At 53.3% G+C, this 20,792-nt stretch overlaps 1 protein-coding gene across 3 annotated transcripts in view; it reads left to right on the top strand.

Moving 5' to 3' along the window:
- SFSWAP (splicing factor SWAP) overlaps nt 1-20,792 on the top strand; it is a 66,408-nt gene that overhangs the window by 14,878 nt on the left and 30,738 nt on the right. For 2 of the 3 annotated variants that reach the window (XM_031442459.2, XM_064481331.1), the window contains exons 7-11: nt 545-680; nt 13,939-14,179; nt 15,172-15,303; nt 15,857-15,950; nt 16,746-16,917. In XM_031442459.2, coding sequence (XP_031298319.2) covers nt 545-680; nt 13,939-14,179; nt 15,172-15,303; nt 15,857-15,950; nt 16,746-16,917 — 775 coding nt within the window. The remainder of the gene's footprint in view (nt 1-544; nt 681-13,938; nt 14,180-15,171; nt 15,304-15,856; nt 15,951-16,745; nt 16,918-20,792) is intronic. The other variant, XM_064481330.1, reaches the window with a different exon arrangement.

Genomic DNA, 20,792 nt, shown 5'->3' on the forward strand with positions numbered 1-20,792 from the left:
TCCCTCATCCTTATTATAAGAGTCACTCGGCGTTGTCACGCAGTTAGTCCGTGCTGCTCAGTCTGCCATCTGCAATGGAAAAGCAGGGGTCCGTGAGACCCAAGCACACCATTTCGCATCTCACAGGGTGGCTCATCCCTTGAGGGGAGGATTGTAGATTCACTGGACTTGGTGATTCAGAATCAGAAGTTGCTTTAAGGATGGACAAAGTTTCAAGTTTTGAGCAAGTCTGGCGGCTCGCACTTGCATCAGAAGCCGTCCAGTCCTGACCATCACTCCTTCCTTTCCTTAGTGTTGTCAGGAAGGTGGAAGCAGTTCATTTATTCAGTTCCTCTGGAACTCCCGACCGGCCAGAGCTCTCAGACACAGCAGTCAGGCCCTCCGTGCGTGCACGTGTGTGTGGCAATGGTGCGCACGCACGTGCTGAGGTGTTCCTGAAGCACAGATGCTGCTCTGAAGTTGAGCTGAGCCTTCCTGCCACAGGAGGGTTCTGCGTGACGTAGATACAGGAAGCGGTGTGACCTCGCGTCCTCTCTGTCTGCAGCCTTTGAAGGTGGTGGACCCGGATCACCCCCTGGCGGCGCTGGTCCGCAAAGCGCAGGCCGACAGCCCCGCCCCCACCCCGCCCACGGCAGACGGCGCGGCGGGGCAGCCCTCCCGGGTGGAGTACGCCTCTGACTGTGAGTACCTCGCTGTGCGCCTCCCGGCCCGCAGCAGCAGCAAGGCTTACCCAGCAGGGTGTTGGGGCGGCGTGGAGGCAGGCCTGGTAGGGGTGCCATGAGGAACCCCCTGCTCAGCCGTCCTTAGGCTTGAGCGCGTAGCTTCAGCCCTCGGCCACCTGTGTTGGCAAGACGGCTGCTGTCACCAGCATCAGCCCTACACTCCGGGCGGAAGGCTGAAGAGGAGGGGCAGGGGCAGACAGGAGGTGCTAGCGACTCTGCCCCTCCTCAGAGACCTCCCTGAAGCCGTGCCTGGCGACCTTCTTTAACCTCGTGGGCCTGACGGTGTCACGTGAGAGGCCGGGAAATGGGCTTCCAGTTCGGTGGGACACATTGCTGCCCTAAACAGAATCAGAGCTCTGTTAAGAAGAGCGGAGAGCGTGGACGGTGGTGGACGTGTGCTGTCAGCCACAGTGGTCTTCCCGAGAAAGACGCAGCCTGAGACAGCACGTGGCGCGCGCTCGGGCCTGGTCGCAGCTCCTGGGCACTCTCGCTGGTTGCCATCTTCTTTTTAATTACTTAAGGTTATTCATAGAAGGCAAATCTTGAAGTTCTATTCAGGAAATCATTTGGAAGTATTTAACCTCCGCCTCACCATTATCAGGTCTTTTAAAAATTATCTTATTCAGAGGCGAGATGTAGAAAGAGAGAATAGCCCTTGGCAAAGCTGTGGGGCTCTTGTGCTCGGCCTGCGTCGTGGGCACTGTGACGCCGTGAGCCCGTCCAGGGCCGTTCACTCCCAGCAGCGGCTGGAGACTCGGCCTGAGTTTGATTCTCCCTCAGGGTCGCTGCTTGTTGTTTGGAGACCAGGCCTTTGTGAAGGGCGACACCTGCGCCCTTCACACCCCCGTCTCTCGTGCTTTGACGCGCTCAGTTCACATTTTTAGACTTCAAAAGTCAGTTACTTGAGTGAACTTGATGCACGTGTCCTAAAAAAAAAACCTCTTGGAGAATTTAGGTAATTTACTTAACTATTAAATCAAGTTGGTTCAAATTTCACTGAGTGCCCAAGTCCAGGAGCAGATCTGGCACGGCTCCCCTTCACCTGGTGCTTAGGTTCTGGGCGGTGGGTGGTGAGCTCGGCATTCGAGGCCACAGTCTCTGCGGCGCTGAGTCACTGAGAGCACGGAGGGAGTGAGCCGAGCATCTGCCCCACCTCATGTCGGTCCAGGAACATCACTGAGGGGACATCTCTTGGCTTCCTTGTTTCCTTTACAAACCTGTCATTGACGCTCGTCAAGTTCAGTGCAGTGCCTGTACACCTCCCCGGCCTCCTGACCCTGAGACGAGGAGAAAATCCGAGCTGAGCGGCCATTTGCACCGCTCACCGCTGGTGTACGTGCAGCCGAGTGCTGGGGTCCTTCCTGGCACAGGGCATCCACAGACTCTGCAGGCCTGGACAGGGCAGTGGCGAGAGAGGCTGCCTGTGACTCGTGGTCCTACTGTGAGATCCCACGGTCTGGCTGTTGACCTTGGGCTGGGCTGAGCAACGCCAGGCGGAAGATGAGAGGGGTGGCCAGGTTCCCGGGAGCTCGCTGCAGTGCCCGGAGCCCGCTGACTCCCTCCTGCGGCCCATCAGGGGCCCACAGGCCACGCTGGCTGTAGCAGCCTCCACCCATCCTTGCTCTGTGCAGACTCTGCTGGCCAGTCCACGGGCATGACCCTTGACCCCAGCCGGAGATGCTCCAGTGAGGGGGGCACCAGTTAGTAACCACCTCTTCCCTCAATAAAATAGTCATTTGACAGCCATCTTCCCCTCCACACTTGCAAGAGTGACAGCCTGAGCAGGACAGGGCATTTGGGGGTCATGCCTGGTGTGGACACACACCCCGCGTGAAGGGCCAGCCCCCCGTCTGCCTGTCCAGCCCAGCAGGGATGAAGGAGCGAATACTGACAGAGCGTGTGGCTGACTAGACATGGATTCCAGCCGTGCCAGAGGGCTGGGGCCAAGTTCTAGGTTTTCCAGAGAAGCAAGGAATCTAGAATGTTTAGGGGAGACATCTCAACTCACAGATCTCAGCAGTGACTTCACATTTTGTCAAAATATGAGGCGGTCTACCAGAACACATGGTAAAGCTGATGCTGCTCTTAGGCACCCGTGTCCCACCTCTGGGTCCAGGGGGGGTCACGGGCATGGGACGGGGACGTCACAGTTTCTCTGCGGAGACCGTCCCCAGCAGCAGTCAGCTCTGCCCAGAGGCTAGGGAAGGGGGCTGAAAGTGTCCTTCAGAGTTCACTGTAAACGCATCACTCCCAGAAGTGAGAGCATTTTCATTAAAATGGGGAGGACAAAGCCAGACTCCACCTGGGTGGGAAGCGCTGGGGGGCCTAGAAGTGGAGGCCTGGACACAGACCCTTTGTGACCGGCCGGGAAGAGGGCAGGGACTAGTGGGGAAAAATGTTCCCGTAAGAGCCCCCTTCGAGCATGGCTCCTTGGGTTGCCATGACAACTGCCCGCCCAGCCTGCAGGGGCCATAGTGGGGAGGTGGCCTGGATGTTCCCGGGAAGAGCCATGGGCCTTTGGGTCCAGATCAGAAGAACACCTGGAAGACATAAACCCAAACACCTGGACTCAGGCTCTCAATGGTGATTGTCCTCGTTTGTGGTTAGATGCTATGGTTATCTTAAAAAACAACAAGCAAGAATATGAAAAATTTGAAAAAGAAGCACAGTTAAGGGAGATGTGGCCCATAAAATAACGAAATGAGATGTTACAGTAGAAGTCCTTTAGAGCCTAATGACTGGTGGCTTAAACCAAGTGTGTGGTTAAAACAATGCTACGTACAGGCCTGAAGTATCTTTTAACTTGGAAGGTGCAGGTGTGCCCTCGGCCCGTTTGATGGGGGCCACGGCCCTGCCTTTGGTGGGTGTCCTCACTGAGCCCAGCCAGGTGCTGTGAGTGAGCGGAACCCCAGGCTCACAGCCTGTTACCTCAGGGCTCTTCCTCCTCCGGTTCCACAGCAGGTTTTTGTTTTTGGTTTTTTTTAAGCAACTGGCATTTTATCCGATCTTTCCAAAGGATTCAGTTTTCACAGAAACTGTAAGTCTCTTTTCTCATTCAGATTTCATCTGTTTGCACAAATTTTAATTAAATACATAATTACAGTATGTTTAACTGGAGAAAGTTTAAGTGGAAAAACTGCTGGTAAAATCAGAAAGGCCCAGCCTTCTGAGGAGCTGCGTCCCGGCCTGGTGTGTTAGTGCCTCCAGGCGCCTTCCCCAGCACAGCCCCGGAAGTTCCTCAGAGAGAAAGGTTGGAGGGGCCCTGGAGACGGATTTAAACCAGGAAGGGCTGTCTTAGGAGAAGCTCAGTGATGGGAAAAGCTGTTTGGAGAACAGATCACATTAGAGCCTCACTTTCTATCCAGCAGCAGAACCACTTCCAGATGTGAGTGTTCTCGGAAAGTGAGGGTACTTTAGCAGATCAAGAATCATCTATTTTAAGCCAACAGACATATTTAGCTAATGGAAAAAATAAAATTGTTGAGAAAGCAGAAAAAAACTAACATACAAACAGCTTGTACAGTCAAATAGGAAAAAGAAGCTAATGGTCCAGTGGAAAAGTGAACTTTATTATGCATAATTTACAAAGATAAAAATGGCCAATTTTTTTAAAAAGTTTATCCTTGCTATGCACTCAGATGGCACTGTATCTGCTTACTTTAGAACATTACTTCCAGAGAAAATAAAATCCAGTGTTTCACTTACGTCAGTGTGCAGAAAATGTATGAAGAATATGGGACTTTTTGGTCCAGTGGAAAGGTGTTCAGGAGTGGGAGGAGGGCATAGCTCAGCAGCAGGGCGCTTAGCATGCACGGGGTCCTGGGTTTAATCCCCAGTACCACCTCAAAACTAAATAAACCTAATTACCCTCAGAAAAAAAAAAAAAGGAAAGAAAAGTTGCACTTGCAGGCACACAAGAACACTTTGGATTTAAGTCTTCAGATAAAATTTCTGGGCCGTGGAAAATTTATTCATGCGTACATGTTTGAATTTCTTAGTAATTGTAGGGATTATGTGAAAGAAATAGAGACCACGCCTCCAGGGGTGTGCCATCTTCAGCTGTCACGTAAGCAGAGAAGGACAAGGTGGACAGGTGCTCCCGCCTTGCCAGTGGGAGCGTAGACTTGCGCACGGCGGCAGGTGGGCAAGCCAGCGGTGCAGACTGGAAGCCAGAATGCGCAGAATTGCACTGACCCAGAACTTCTCCTTCAGTCTCCACACATAGGTGTAAAGACTGAGCTACAGGAGTGTTCCTTGTGAGTAAGATTTTTACTGCTCGCTAAGGACTGAGATGCCCTCTGTCCTTCGGGGGGGGGACTGAGGGAGTGAGTGTCCGCGCCTGTGAGCTCAGGCAGAGTGGGCTGCCGGGGTCAGAGAGGGAGCCCCTCGTCGGGGAGGGCGAGGGCAGAAGGGGAAGGGTAGGTTTGGGGTGAGGCCGTTGGGGTCCGTTCAGAAGAGGGGTCGGGTGAGAGGCTGGTGCCGGCGGTGTGCTCCGAAGAGGACCCAGGAGAACAAGGTGCAGGGCAGGGGAGCCATCGCTCCCTGCCTGCTTGTACTGCTTAGAGCCTCCCCAGAAAAGGCAGAGATGCGAGCTGCTCGCTCGGCAGCGCGGCCGGAGTTAACCCCACGCAGGTCTGTGGTTTTAACGACCGGCCTGTTTTCAGTCCCCGGTACTCTGCCGAGGCTGGAGCCGAGGCCGGGCGCCCGCCTGCGGGTCCTGCAGGGGGCTGCAGTCCCCAGGCTCTTCCGTCTGCTTGTGTTACTCGGTGTTTAGTCATCACCTAGAATGCGCTCGGGCATCCCCTGTTGCTTACTTTCTGCCCATCAGAGATCTCCCTAGATTTTAGCAACCTGGGGAAAAAGCGCCTCTTTTTGTTTTACAGTTAGAAACTCCTTAAATGTGAATGTGTAGAACAGTTTCTTTCACTTACTGGCCCGACCGTGGGCTCTTTCATGCTGTTTTCTGTTATCATTTACTTGTCTTCTGCCGTTTAGCGATTAATCCTTGCGGAAGCGCATAATAAATAAAATTAATGATGCAGGAAGCAGTCATGCTGAGATGCTAGCCACCATTGTAGCATGCAGGGTTGCTTTTTAAATAAAATGCCAGCTCCGTTTTTTAATGTTTCTATAAATAGCTTAAGTGAGGTTGAACCACGTGGGGCCATGGTGGGTACTTTCTTGCTGCTGCCCATTTATTTAAGTGTGGTTTTGGCGTTTTTTTTTTTTTTTCCTGCAAAGTCATGACCTTGAAGTGCTTTAATTTACCTGGCAGACTAATTAGAAACGGCTTTATTGTAATTCAGGAGAAGTAGAAGGGAAAAAGTAAAAGGATTACCCAAGACGCCGCCCTCTAGCAATGGCCATTTTTATCATTAGGTGGAAACGCCACTGACACAGTGGGAAAGACTGAGATGATGTAGTAAATAAAGGAGCCAAAGCAGCTCGTAGCTGCAGGACGCAAAGACGATGCTCACGCAAAGACAGGGAGTAAAGACTGACGTATGGGGCGGGGGAGCAGCTCGGTGGCAGAGCGCGTACTTACTAGCACGCGTGAGGTCCTGGGTTCAGTCCCCAGTCCCTCCGTTAAAAAAAATTTGTTTAAGTTCATTATAAATAGAAATATTTGTGTTAAAGTAGGAATAAGCTTTATAATTTTACTTGAATTTAACTGGAAAGCCTACAATCAAAATCAAAGTAATTCCTGAATTTCAGATAGAGGTTTCTTCTGTACCTCAGGAGTTCAGTTCTGCAGGTTAGGGGAACATCGAAGAGGTTGAATTGTAGGGTTTGTTTTTTTAAGCTGTGTGTTTGTCATCTTATTTGTTATTAATCAGCTAGGAAACTAGAGGAAATTAAGTGCTCATGAAGTACCTTCCTTCACCCCTCCCCTAACGGTTGGTTTTTGAGAGAAACACTATGTTTACGTTGTGGAGTTAGAAGTAATATTTACCTTCTGTAAGTGTGAGTCCTTGGTTGGTTGGTCTTAGTTCCATGGATTCGTATTTTTTCACCAGAGCGTCTCCGTTGGAGTTCTTGGTCGTTTGAATTTCATAAACAGGTTTTACAAGGATTCTGTTTCATGACTTCTTCCACACTTGAAAAGTACCTACCTTCAGCCCTTGTGCAGAGGAAAGCTTGTCTGGGTATGAAACTCGTGGGCTGCACTTTCTGTCCCGAGATCTTTGTGCCCCAGAGGTCACGTGGTCCCTCCCGCCGGGGAACCCCGGTCGCTGGCTTTGGCCACCGCTAGGTGAGTGGGTTCATCAGCAGCAGGTCCCCCTCAGTTGTTCTGGGCGCTGCTCTCTGAGGTCTCTCACTTTTGAAAATGTCCGTATTGCCTTCGGACATAAATAGCAGCCGGGCAGAGAGTTACGTGCTGCTGCGTCACAGCTGCCTGAGCTCGGGCGAGGCAGGGCTTCCCGTCCTCACCCCCCCGGAGCTGTTTCCCCGACGGAATGCCTCAACAAGTCTTTCTTACATCTTAAAAACTTACTCGGCATACAGCCCCAGCTTTCCCACGATAAATCCTTCCAGTCAAAGACTCAGTTCCCATTACTGGGAAGTGACTTCCTGTTGTACCTCTGAGCGTCTTTTAAAAGACGCCAGCTTCCTTATCTCACGTCATCGTTTTCTTCTGCGCGTCTTTCCTCTTCTGGTTTTTGCTTTCGTCTGTTTCTCGTGCGCACTCAGCACGGTGGCGTCCACCGTCCGTCCCTCTTCTCCTGTGCTGGTGACTTGGTTGTTTTCACCTGCATCTGGTCTGTTCCTTACAGTTTAAGATTCACGGGCTCAGCGGCCGTGGTGCCGGGTCCTGTCTGTGTGCTGAGCTCTGCGGCGGGGCTGGGCCGACTTCCCTTGCAGGTCCGGGTGTGGCAGCGCCTGGCCTCTGCAGTTGCAGCGCGAAAGCCACACAGGCCGTCGGCGTCGAGGCTGTGCCTGGGCCCCGGAGAGCTTAATTTCGGGACAGTGAACGTGCATTTCATAGAGTATTTCCATCATGAGTTGTTGTTCGGTTTTGTTGTTGTTCCGTTTAAAAACGTGAAGCCCTCCCAGCCCTCCAGGCCGTGCTGGGCCGGCTCAGGCCCGGCAGCTGAGCCTGCTCGGCAGGGTCCCTTCCGGCTCGCTGCTCGTTGTGTTTCCTTTTCTTTGTCCTCAGTTGAAGTCCTGTCTCTCCAGATTCACCTATGGCCCCCAAAAATCTCAGAGGCTCATGGATTCAATTCCTTCCAGCCTGGGCTCTCTGCCGCCCGTGTGGCATGCTCCCCGCTGGGTTCCCTGTGCTGTGCCTTCTCCCTCCTGGCTTCCCCGACAGGTCGGCAGCTCTGGGCTTCGCTGTCTCCCCTCTGGGCGCGGCCTCGCTGCGGAGTCGCTCCTTCTCTGCTCTCTCCTGAGACCCTGCCACGCCCCAGGGCAGAGGTTCTTCCCCAGTCGGGGGTCCGTGGGGGGCATCCTAACCTTGCAGAGCCCCCAGCCCCGTCGGGGTGGGGGGCCCGCGACCGCTCCCAGGCCTCCCCACGCCCCTGTGGCTTCGCCCCTCCTCGAGGTCCCGGCCTCAAGCCTGGGCCATCTCTTTCTCACCCGGGCTCTCCTGGACCTGTTTTTTTTACTAACCTGCCTCCAGAAACTCGATACAGTATTAAAAATTCAAAACTTTTTGCTTTTAGGGGTCACTGCTGAAGACTTTAAGTAATGGTTAGAGACAAGGCTTTTCGAGAAGTAAGCTTCATTTGCAAAAAAGAGCGGTCACTTTTAAACACTGGCCTTTAGGTTGCAGGGTCACACGTCCGTGCGTCTAAAGCTGATTTGTTTGGGGGGCTTTCCCGCTTCACACGTGTCACCGTCTTGCGTGGCTGCAGAAGTCACTTGGATTTCCCTCTTCCCGCTTGGTGATGGCAAAACAAGTCCACTTGTGCCGGGGACTTTTCTTCCTGAAACACTGAGCTGTCGGGAGGTGGCAGAGGACTAAACAAACAGGATGGGCGCGGTGAGCCGCGTGGGAAGCTCCCACCTTCCAGCCCCTTGGCAGCCACCAGCCCTCGCTCTTGGCTGCGGCACCTCTTGGCTGCGGCACCTCTTGGCTGCGGCACGTGCGGATGGTCCCGAGGCTTAGTCTCCATCTGAAAATACTTAGACACAGGGTGTGGTGATCCAAATATAAATGCTTCAGAGTATTTGCGGGGTGGGGCGGACAATCGTATTTTTGCCTAAGAGCTGTGGGTGTAGCATTTTAAGGAGTTTTGGTTGGGCTGTGTTTTTTCCTTTCGATACAAGATTGCAAGTGAGAGGGCGCTGATAGTTGAGTACCCCGCCTAAAACAAACCATGGCCAGGAGGGGTCTTTTAGGAATTCTTGAAAATTATCTGAGTCCAGGAGGTAAAGCCAGAAACCTTGAGAAAGGAGATCGAGAGACAATTGAGGGGTAAGGGAATCTTAAGGAAAGGGGCAGAGAGAGAGAGAGGTTTCAGCTTTGAGTTCTCTCCTACTTCTCAAGCACCACGAGGTTTAAAATAGCCCTGGGCTTAGCGGGCACTTTGCTCAGCCTTGAAGATGCAGAGTTCAGTGATCAGTGCTCACCACTGAGCTGTGTTCTTCGTGCCTGATGTGTAAGCTCCTGGGACTGACATCTCCTGAGGGAAGGGTCTTCGGTGTGAGTGAGGAGAGCACAACTCTCAGGGCAGGCAGGGGGAAATTCTCAAGGCAAGGAGGCTTGTCCGAAAGGCCTGTGAAATGAGTACCAGGTTCAGGGGCCTGAGTCTTTGGACACTAATAAAAACTTTACTAAGCTCTATTTTCAGCAAAGGAGTAGAACTGTGGGATTTTACATTAGACAGTGAAATTACCCTGAATGTAACTCATTCTGACGTTGGTCTGCCAGCCAAGGACGGAAGAGGCAGCACCCGGCCAGCCCCGCAAGGTAGCAGTTCTGGGATCATGGGTCCTAAAAAGGATTTAAGGCCGTTGAACTTATTAGAAAAGTCCGGGGATGCAGGTGGTGGAGAGCATTGGCCTCCCGGGGAGGGGCCGGGTCTGGGCCCCAGAGAGCAGCGGGCTCTCGGGTTCACTCCGCTGCTGACACGGTGCTCGTGTGAATAAAATCAATCAGTTTTTTAAGAATATACTTACTTTTCGCTGCACAACTCAGTAAAGCTATTTTCATTCTTAGTACAGACACATGTTTGTCTTCCCGGAACTGAAAGAAGGGATTGCTCACCAGCCCTCCGAGGACCCTTTCCGTGCTCATGTTCTGTTCTGAGAGTTAAATTTATATGAGATTAAGATCACATAGAAATATCAGTAAATTGGCCCTGAGTTTAGCAAGAAGCCGGTTGAGCAGAAGGGCTTTGGGAGGTGATTAGGCAGGCTCGTCTGGCCTCGCATGGCGAGCCTCTGCACGTCTCTGAGCACGCGCAGGATCGGAGCACGCGCAGGATCGGAGCACGCGCCAGGACGTGCCTCCCGCCCCGAAGCGGCTTGGTGTCTCCGCCCAGCTGTACTGCCCTTAGGGAGTGCAGGTCCCCGTGAGGTTCCTCCCTGGGCTTCATTTGCAGTAGGCACTTCCGCTACTCGTGGTGTTCATTAAATCACGCGGCATTTAACTTGGGGTGAAACCCAACCCCTCCTGGAAAATTCAGCGTGAAATCCTGAGAACAACGACAGACCGGGGCGGGGGCGTGCGTCAGGTCGTGGAAGCACAGTGGGGAGCGGCAGGCGCCCCGGAACCCCGCGCACCCTGCCGTGTCTCGGACGTGGTGCCGAGGCCCAGGATCGAGGCCGCGGCCTGGCCTGGCCTGGCCTCCGTCACTCCAGGGGTTCTCGGAGCTTAGTGTTCTTGAGAATTTCTGCGTTGGGGCTGGACATGTGTGCTCTGGTTGCTGGTCACTTTGAAGGGTTTTGAGGGCTGTGTGGCCCCGCTGCTGCGACAAGTGTGTGTCTCCAGAGAGCGTCCGTGATGGGGTGATGTCTGTGCACCTAGCTTCTTGTTCTTGGGGGTGTCTCGGCATGAGGGTGGTTAGAGGGCACGGGGGCCTTGCCGTCGGCTGGCTTTGCTCATTAAATGCTGGCCTAGTGCCCGCCGTACACAAGAGCTGTGAAGCTGCCGTTGCTGCTTTTAAGATGCTTCGCCCTCAGGGCAGTAGCTGTGCCAACAGCCCTGATGGCAGGGAACTGCCCCGGGGGTGTGTGCACAGCCCCCAGGAGGGCAGAGCAGCGGCCCCTGAGCCGGCCTGGGGTGGGAGATGGTACTGGAAGTAAAAACTTTTTTTTTAATTGAAGTAGAGTTGAGTTGACAATCTCTCGGTCCATCCATGTTGCTGCAAATGGCAGTATTTTGTTCTTTTTATGGCTGAGTAGTATTCCATTGTATAAATACACCACTTCTTTATCCAGTCATCTGTCGATGGACACTGAAGTTGCTTCCATATCTTGGTAAAATAGCGCTGCTGTGAACATTGGGGTGCATGTGTCTTTTCAAATTGGTGTTTTCATTTTCTTCGGATAAATACCCAGGAGTGGAATTGCTGTGTCATTTGGTAGTTCCTTTAGTTTTTTGAAAGATCTCCATACTGTTTTCCACAATGGCTGCACCAGTTTGCATTCCCACCGATAGGGTATGAGGGTTCCCTCTTCTCCACACCCTTGCCAGCGTTTGCTGTTTTTCAGAGGTGAGCTTTAGAAGGGGCTTCACGGCAGGAAAAGACACCGCATGGAGGTGCCAGGGTCAGGAATGGGCCTCAGTGTCCACGAGAGAAAGTCCAGGAAGGACTCCCTAAGATCTTCTCATGTGCGACGTCCCAGGCACGAAGTGAGAGCCAGGGAGGAACAGGGAGCTCCTCGCCCGCCGCCGGCACGCGCCGTGCGGTGGAGCGTCCGCCTTCCCCGCTCTCTAGCGGTGGTCTCGCTGCCATCAGGGTGATTCGGGGGTACACGTGGATTTCCACATTCCTCTTCACCTTGGCTCCGTGTGACTAGGATTTGTTGGAAAGGACTCAAGGGTGCGTGGGAAGAGAGGAGAGAGGGCACCGCAGTGCGTCTTCTTTAGGGTTCTCCTTCGAGTCGCTCCTCTGCGAGACCCCCTGGCGCGGTCCCGAGGGGCCCCCAGGGCGTGCGGCCGGTGCCCCGTTCCCAGCGTGTGAATCCTGTCTGGGGTGAGACACGGCTCGGGGCTCGGAGATGCCTGTAGGTGTTGGTTGGAGTTTTGTTTGGTCTTCATACCTGGAAACAGAACCTTTCTCTTTGTGAGCTCGGCTATGCATATTTTAATTTTCCTTATATTTTAGCAAACATTTTAAAATACTTATAATGGGTGCGTTCCTGAGTTAAGTTAACCTGCTGTTTTGCTGACAGGGCTGTTTTCAGCCCTTTGTTTTGATTTCACTTGACGAATGGCACAGGACAGTCGTGTAGACTGCTGGTCAGTCTGCGTTTTCGTACTGCGCAGGAAGGATGCTCGGTTTTGAAAATAGTTCATTCACCTCTGTTACGTGAAGAATGCATTAAATTGCCATTGCATAGCACATACTGTTACTTGAAACTCAATTGTAAACTGTTTTTGTTTTTTAATTCACATGTCTCGTTGGTTGTGGCTTCGATTTTCTAATGCGTTTGGGGTGTTTTTAGGCAAGAGGCTGGTTGTCCAGGACAGGACACAGTGTCTGTCCTCTCCATGAGATGTGACCCTTTGGGTGGTAGCAGGACTTGCTGTTCCCTCTCCCAGAGACCTGGGGCTGCCCTGGGGAGGGTCTTTGCGGGAAGTGTGGGTTCTCTGGGGGGAGTTCACTGTGGCCTCACTGATGCCACCTCACTTCCTCCTCCCCCTGCAGTGGCCCTGCCTGGGGAGGGTGAGGAGGAGGAGCCCAGTAGCTTGATGTCTGCAGAGGAAGAGTGGGGATGGTGATTCCGTCCTTTCAAGGGTGATGTTGTATCTCACGGAAGCCTGGAAGCCTCCGTCCGTATTCAAATGCCTCATTTGGTTGGTTGGGAAAAGCTTGTATTTGCACTCTGCCCGCCCCCTTCAGAGATGTCATTCGAATGTTTCTGTGCTGAAGATCTCAGTGAGAGGGCGTTGAGGCCACACATCTTAGTTTGAAACTGTAGCGTTTGTGTTAATGTGTAACACGGCTGGTGCGCCGCGCAGGGCTGGAACGTCACAGCCTGGGAGTTCAGACGTGTATAATTAATAAAAAGTAAGTCGTTAACAGCTGCGGATGTGCCGGGCACGTATAAGTTATGCAGCGGTTCCAGCCTGAGATGGGAGGGCTGCGATCGAGCTGCTAGTAAGGGGCTTGCAAGTCGCTGTACCGCCGATGTCTCTCCCCCGCTCAGCACGCATTGCTGCAGGCCATAGGCAGTGTAAAGCTTTCGCTGTTGGTAAATGTTTTTGTTTTAAAGTAGCCTAGTGGAAGACCAAAATCGAATTAGTCTATTAGAACAGTCTTTCCACCATCCTCCAATAAAGAAGAAATTAAACCTCCGTGTAGTCAGAACCAGTTGCTTATCTACAACAAGGTTAGAAATTTAAGTCCTTAAATAGATCATTGAATCATCTCCAATTTTTCTGGTTTTGAATATTCCCCACCCCCCCAAAAAAATAAACTTACAGAACTATTAATTGTTTTAAAAAATGGGCTCTATCCTCTAGATATTTGCTTATGTGTCCAAAGTATAGAGGAGGATAATATCCTTCCCTGTTTATGAGAACAAGGCCCCGGGCGATCTCAGCGTCCATCAGGACTGCTTAGGTAAACCGCGGTCCGTCCGTGTCCTGGGGTGGGGCTTCCACCACGGGTGTTTATATGAGAAGAGTGAGGCGCTTAGAGAACAGAGAGTTGGGGCCAAACAGGGAAACCAGCAAAGGGTGTGTGGTCCCCAGCACGGGTCGGCCCCCGGGCCACACAGGAGGGGCGCTGGCGCTGCGGACAGGGGACTGTGTCCTCAGCTGCACGTTCTGCGCTTGGCGAAAGCGGCCGTTTGTCTAGGCAGGCCCACGTTTGGCTGCTTTGAATGTCCCGTGCCTGCTCACTTTCCCTTGTCCCTGGGTGTGTCCGGACACTGCCTGGTTCTTCTCCATTACCTGTCACGTGGGTGGCCTTTCTAGGATCAGAAAAATAAAGAGGGCAGTGTGGTTGGCAACGGGCGAGGGGGACGTGGCACTGGGGAAGGTGCCCCTCCCGCTGCGCCGGGGACTCTTGGCTCACGCCGAACGTGTCTCCCCCAGCAGCGGTGGCGGCCGTGTACTACAGCTACTACATGCTGCCCGACGGCTCCTACTGCCTGGCCCCGCCCCCGCCCGGCGTGGACGTGGCCGCCTACTACGGCTCCCTGCCGGCGGGGGCCGCGCCCGGCTCCGCCCCCGGGGCCGCCGCCGCCGCCCCGCCCCCTCCAGGGACCACGCCCCCGCCTCCCCCGGCCGCGGCGGAGACCAGCAGCGCGGGGACCTCCACCGCCATCGCCACAAGGTAGGCTCTGGCTTCTGCGGGTCCCGCGGCGCGCCTGTGCTCTCGGTCCGCGCTCCTTTACATCGGGGTTTCGTGGAGGGGCTCCGTTGTCTGAGTATTCATTACCTAGATCCCCAGGGTGCAGGGTCAGCAGCGCAACGGAAACTGTCATAGACACGCACAGCGGTGAGGTCTCACCGCTTAGAAGCTCCTACGTGGCGTCCCACGCCGGCCCCCTTAACCCTGCCTCTCATGGGCTGACAGCTCAGTTGGGCCATACTAGGCAAGTCAGTGGGAAGTGAAGCCAGATTTTTTGCAAAAAATGCAGGATTTCACAAAGCTGGTGCAAGCGAATCTCTCACAAGCTGTTGGCAAATGGGGATCTGGCCTGCAATCCAGCGAACCGCTGAGTAACAGAGCCAGCGAGGCTGGGACCGGAGCCCCAGCAGCTGTCACGGGCGGCGTGGAGTGGGGCGCCGAGGTCTGGAGGGAGCAGGCACTTTCTAAGAGGCACTGGAGTGTCTCAGGCTGAAAAGCGGTGCTCTGGAAATTTGATGGACACTTCGGTGTTTCTGCAGAAATGACCCACTTTCTGATCGTGCTAAGAAAGTCAAACATGAAGAGTGATGAGTCATGCTAGCCTGCGTTTTTTGTTTTCTGTTGTTAATATAGCAAAACTCCACACTTGACTTCTTGGTTGCTTCTAAGAATTAGCAGTTGGAGGGAGATTTGAGGAGGGAGAAAATGAACCTATTTTTATGACCTGTGGTGTCATTAGTAACAACCCTGTTTTCATCTTTGGCAATGGTGTCTCGGCCCCTGTTGAAAAGATTGACTGATGGGTTTCCTGTCGTACAAGTCACCGCGGGCAGAAGGCCTCCCTGTCTGTGTGTAACTTACCTGTTGGGGGGCCTGAGCCAGGGGAGCCCCTCCAGCAGTCGTGTGGACCCTCCCACCCGCGGCGATCTGGAGGAGGGCCCGGGCTGTGGATGTGACCGAGCTCTTCTCTGCAGCACACTGGCTCCGGTGGCCGCCATCATCCCTCCACCCCCCGACATTCAGCCTGTGATCGACAAGCTGGCAGAGTACGTGGCCCGGAACGGCCTCAAGTTCGAGACCAGCGTTCGTGCCAAGAACGATCAGAGGTGCGGTGCGGGGCTCTGTGGGCTGGATAGGTGGTGTCGGGTTTAGGTCAGCTTCTTTGTGAATCTAGCTGCGTTAAATGTATTTATTTTTTAATCTTTTTCTTCTTATTTACATAAATATATCTTGTTTAATTACTTGAAGTTGGGGTAGTGGCTTTTTAAATTATTCTCTGGATTTTTGTTTAGTTTGTTTTGCTTTGTCTTTTAAAAATACTGAAGCTACCTAAAATAAAAGGCTGGAATTCATGCTTTTCAAGAATCCACTGTGAAAATTTAGACACACACTGCAGTTTGTTTTGTTTAAGCAGATAGTGTTCCGTGCCTCTGGTGGTAAACTGAAAACAGGGCTTGTGGTTGCAGCGTGGTCTGCGTGACCGCGGACAGGCCCTCCAGTGCCGGCCCGTCTCCGGGTCTGTTGGGGGCCGAGGCCACTCGGCTCAGCCTCTGGGGCGTTGGGAGCCCGGGGCTCGAGCAGGCCGGTCAGTTGGGGCTGGGTGGGCTGCTGTCGCAGCGAGCGTGCCTTGTTGAGCGCCTGTCCCCCTTCTGCTCCTAGGTTTGAGTTCCTGCAGCCCTGGCACCAGTACAATGCCTACTACGAGTTTAAGAAGCAGTTCTTCCTCCAGAAGGAAGGGGGCGACAGCGCACAGGTGCGTGAAGCCTGGGGCTGCCTTGGCCTCACACATGCTTTCAGGTGCAGTGTGTCTCGCATGTGCTGGATTTGACTTCTCGCCTCTCGCCTTAGGTCTGCTGAAATCTTTGACCCATGTTCATAGTCATTGATGATCATTTGTCCAGCACGTTCTAAGCAAAACATCCCTGTTTCTTCGAGCCTTTGATGTTTGGTCGGCTCTTATTTTTGACCGTGTTTGCTGGAAGCCGTGCCCTGTACTGCTGTCGGGTTGATGTGCGCCTAGCGCACGAGACGTGGACCCAGGGGCACCAGCACGTGTGGGGGCTGCCGGCGGCTCCCTCGGGACTCCCCAGCGCGTGTGCCCACGCCTGGTTCCTGTGCACCTGTCGGGAGCAGTTGTCCCCACCGTTGTCGCCTTTCCTTCCTCTTCCCTGCCCTCCTCAGCTGGACACCTCATGTTTTCCAGAAACCTGCTTTGGTGGAGAGACGACGTAGGTTTGCCTGTCAGTGATCTCTGCACCTCGTGTCTCTGATTGCTCACGCTGAAGAGCGCGGCCTCAGCAGTGGGCACCGGGCACGACTGGTGCCTGGATGTAGCCTCGGTGACTAGCGAGCGCTGGTTCCCAAGACGGTGTAAGAGGGGTGGTCCCCCCTCCCGCCCTCCTTTAACGCTGCTGTGTCAGGAATAGTCCATCTGGGCTGAAGACGTGTTCCTTACAGTTATGCAGGCGATGCCCCACGTCCTCGTGTCCTTTCTGACACCCCGTGTCAGTCCTGTGGAGCCGTTCACGGTCATGTTTCCCCTCCGCAGGCCGCATCCACACCTGAGGAGGCTCCTGCAGAGTCTGCTCCTGACACGCCAAGTGACACCGCCGGGGAGGGCACCGTGTCCGAAGACACGGCTGACGTGGGAAGGGGCAGCTCCTCGGGGAAGAAGGAGGCGCCACCCAGCAAAGCCGTCCCAGATGGGAAGCTGGTGAAAGGTACGCTGTCCTCGCCGCCGGGAGGCCCAGTCTTGACCTTGGCCTTGGAGACGTCACTTGATGTTAGCAAGGAGGAGCCTGGACCACTGACGGTCCGCTGCCGTTGACTGCGGCTCGGGAGGGAACTGGCGCCCCGTTACGTTGCTCCAGCAGAGCTTGCTTATGGCGGAGGGCTTTCCTGGGGTCCAGCTGAGAGTCGTCTGGATACAGGCTTGTCTTAGGTGCACGTTTATGTAACAGCCTGTTGCAGTGATTTAACGGGAATGTTTAGAATATTTCAAATAACGTTTGGTGCCCACTCAGTCTTCTGAAACTCTGTGCAAACTGTTGCACCAGCGGAGTTCGTTTTCTTGGGTTGTGAAGGCAAGTCCCTAGAGGATCTCTGCTGGGCAGGGCTCCGCTCGCTCCATCCTGGTGCCTCGTGTGGAGGAATGCCTAAGGAGGAGTGGTCTCTGCCGGGACAAATGTGCTTGAAAAGAGCACATGTAGATAAACAGGGAAATGAAAAGCGGGCATGGCTCGTGGCAGAGAACTCTGCAGTGGAGCCCCACCTGCGGGGAGGCAGGGCCAGAGGGAGGGAGGGAGGCTGTGCCGGGAGAGGGCATCAGGCCGGGGCGGAGCGCGGAGCGGGGCTCCCAGAGGCAGAGCAGGTGTTCAGAGGTGAGAAGTGGTCCAGGCAAGCGTGTCGTTCCCCGCCGGTGTGTGGGCCTCTGCTCTGCCCCCACAGCGGGCGCAGGGCCTTCCCCAGGGGCAGCTGCACACCTTACAGGTCGGAGCAGAAGAAATCACATCTCCAGTTTGGGAGTTTGTGAAGAGGTTGCGGCAGAGAAGTCACTGGGAGGTTGTGGGTGGAGCTGATGGTGGGAAACAGGACTGCGTGAGGTGGGTAGGGAGCATTGTGGGGGTGCGGGGAGCAGAGGGGGTGCCGAATGGAGCGGGAAGGGCTGGGGTGGCAGGAGGCATTTTCTTTGCAGCGGGATGCCTTCTGTGATAGGCTGGTGGTCGAGAGTGACCAGAGTGACCCGGGTGAGTGGCTGGGAAAATTCAGTGACTGAGGAAAGCGTAAACGTACCTTTGCGTTTGCCTGAGTGCTGGGGCTGCAGCTCTCCGCAGGGAGAGCCCCCGCACCACGGGCCTGCCCTTACTTGCTCCGCTCGCAGTCGCTCTTCGTTTCTTCAGTCACACAGAGTGAGGGCACGTCTTAATGATCTTCAGTCACAGGTATGACTAATTGTAAAGAGAAGCTTTAAAATGTTGCTGTTATAATCGCTAAGGAGAAAGTACTGTTCTCTGCCTTTAGTTTAAATCTGGACATGCTGGTCAATAGTCAAGCATTATGATTCTTTAAATACCACGAGAAGGTAACAGTTCCTGGGTAAGTGAAATGAGATCGACAGCTCCCCCCACAGAAGTGTCTCCTAGCCTCTCAGCCCAGGACGCTCCCTGAGCGCGCACTCTTCGTCTCTCACCCTCCCCAGCCACCTGCAGACGCTCGCCAAAATAAGCGGAAGATTATGATAAAGCAAAGACTGAGAACGGTTATTGCTCCGGAAACAGGAGAAGGTAGTGGTCATGTTTCAGGAGGGCGGGCCAGCCACCCTGGAATTCAGTTCATAGGGAAGAGAAGGACATTTGGGGGCTCAGTGGTAGTGACCCTCGGGAGAGCCCAGTGTCAGCCAAAGCAGGGGGCGGGCAGCAGAGAGAGCCACCAGGAGCATCCGAGGCCCCAGCAGGGGTGGCCTGGGTGCCAGGGGCCGCAGTGAGCTCTGTCCTCACTCCCACGGTTGTCCGGTGACTTGGCGGATGACATAGCACTTAGGGCCCCCTTCCTGCTCCCTGAGCCCGAGGTACCTGAGAGCTAGAACCCACCCCGCCCTCAACTCTGGAAAACACAGGCCTGCCTCTCCCTGTCGGGATGAGAAAACAGGTCACGGCACCTGCAGCGAGGCAGGACCGCAAAGGGACGGGGAGCGGTGACCGAGTCATGGGAGGCCTTTCTAGCCTCTGATTTATATTCTCTCAGAATTAACTATAAAACTAGTGCAACCCGATAAGCTGACATCTGGGAAATATTGTTCAGTAACAGGTTGCCAAAGCCTACAATATAATGAAAGCACTAGGATTCACACTGGGTGAGAAGACAAGTTTGCAGCTTTCCTCAAATCTCCCAAGGGAAAGGATAGAGGTGGAAGAGGAAGCGTCCAGACAGGAAAACAGGCAGGTTGTCCTCCACGGGGGCGAGGAAGCAGCTGGCACCTCGGACTCGCATCTGCAGCATTAAAGCCAGCGGTCAAGGTGCGTCTGAACTTTTGAATGAACAGTGTTCTGAATGCTGGGGTAGACATACCCTTACCGACGTGTCAGCACTCGGAAGTAATTAGTCAGAGATAGGGAGGACAATGAGAATGTTTCTTATCAAAAAGTTATCAAATGCAGTGAAAACTTAAAAGAGAAACCTGTAGCCCTATATGCTTCTGTTGGTAAAGAAAAAATAAAACAGTCCTTCAACTCAGGAACCTAGGAAGAAACTATAAAGTGCACGTAAGGAGGCAGGAAAGGACAGTTAATAAAAACCAAAGCAGAAATCAGTGAGAAGATGATAGAAGACCCGTAAAACTTACAGTTGTTGTGTCAGTTTAATGCAGGGGAAAAAAGCAAACGGAGATGCACAACATAATGAGGGAGAGAAAAAGCACAGGTATGTTTTAAATACACAAGAGTAAGGTGTGTAACTGAATCCAAATAAATTTGAAAATAACTGAAGAAATTGTCCAAGAAAATAAATTGCTAAAGTTGTCTCAAGAAGACAAACACCCCGTCCATAGCCATGAGAGAAAGCACCTGTCGACGAAACTCCTCTAAACCACGCAGGCTGGGACAGAGCCAGGTCAGGGCACCTCCCTCCGGAAGAGAAAAGCCTGCATGGGGACGCTGCCCCAGAGCACCGGGAAGGGAAGTTAGGAAGCCCTCAAGCCCCCGTCCGCTCGCCCCACACGGCTTGGCAGTCCGTAGCCCACAGTCCCCGAGAAATCGCGATGGCACGCCTCAGGCTGAAGCCAGCCAGAAGTGGCAGTGACAGCAGGTATGCGCAGGTGGGGTTCGTCCCAGCAGTCCCCCCAGAAAGCCTCCCGTGGCACTTCACCGTATTTACGGACAGGCACTGAGGAAGCGCCGGCACCTCCTGACGTTTGTGTGGCAAAGCCTCTGTGGTGTGACAGAAATTGATGTTGGAAAACAGGCTCTCCGATTTGAAAGATACTGTATTACCACATCTGACAATGATAGTGGTTCCAGGCAGATTAGGTGCTTAAATGTGAAAAATAAAGCCATAAAAGTGGAAGGAAATAAAGTAGCGTTGTTCTAGTTTAGAGTTGGAAAGGACTTTTTAAGAATCAAAGTCATAAATGATAAAGGAAGACGACTGGGTCTGTTGGGAGCTGGGCCTGTGCAAAGTTGTGAGACAAATACCAGAATGGTGGTGGTCGCTCACATGACAAGATGAAATGCTGAAATCCTTGGGGGGAGGGTACAGTTCAGGTGGTAGAGCGCGTGCGTAGCGTACACGAGGTCCTGCATTCAGTCCCCGGTTTCTCCATTAAAATAAGTAAATAAGCCTAATTACCTCCCCCTGCCAAAAAAATGAAAGAAAGAAAGAAAAACTAAACTAAAAAAAAAAAACAAACTTAAAAAATGTTGAAATCCTTGCTATGGAAAGAACTCTCACAAATCAGTAAGAAAAGACAGTCATTGCAGTAGAAAAGCAAAGGACATGAAAAGATGGTTCACAAAGAAGAAAAACAGGCGGTCAGTGAGGAAGCATTTAAAGTATGTGCTCATTAGCAGCGCTCTCTCCTGTGCCTCTGCCCTGGGAAAGT

This window comes from Camelus dromedarius, chromosome 31 (genome assembly GCF_036321535.1).
Source record: "Camelus dromedarius isolate mCamDro1 chromosome 31, mCamDro1.pat, whole genome shotgun sequence".
NCBI classification, from domain to species: Eukaryota; Metazoa; Chordata; class Mammalia; order Artiodactyla; family Camelidae; genus Camelus; species Camelus dromedarius.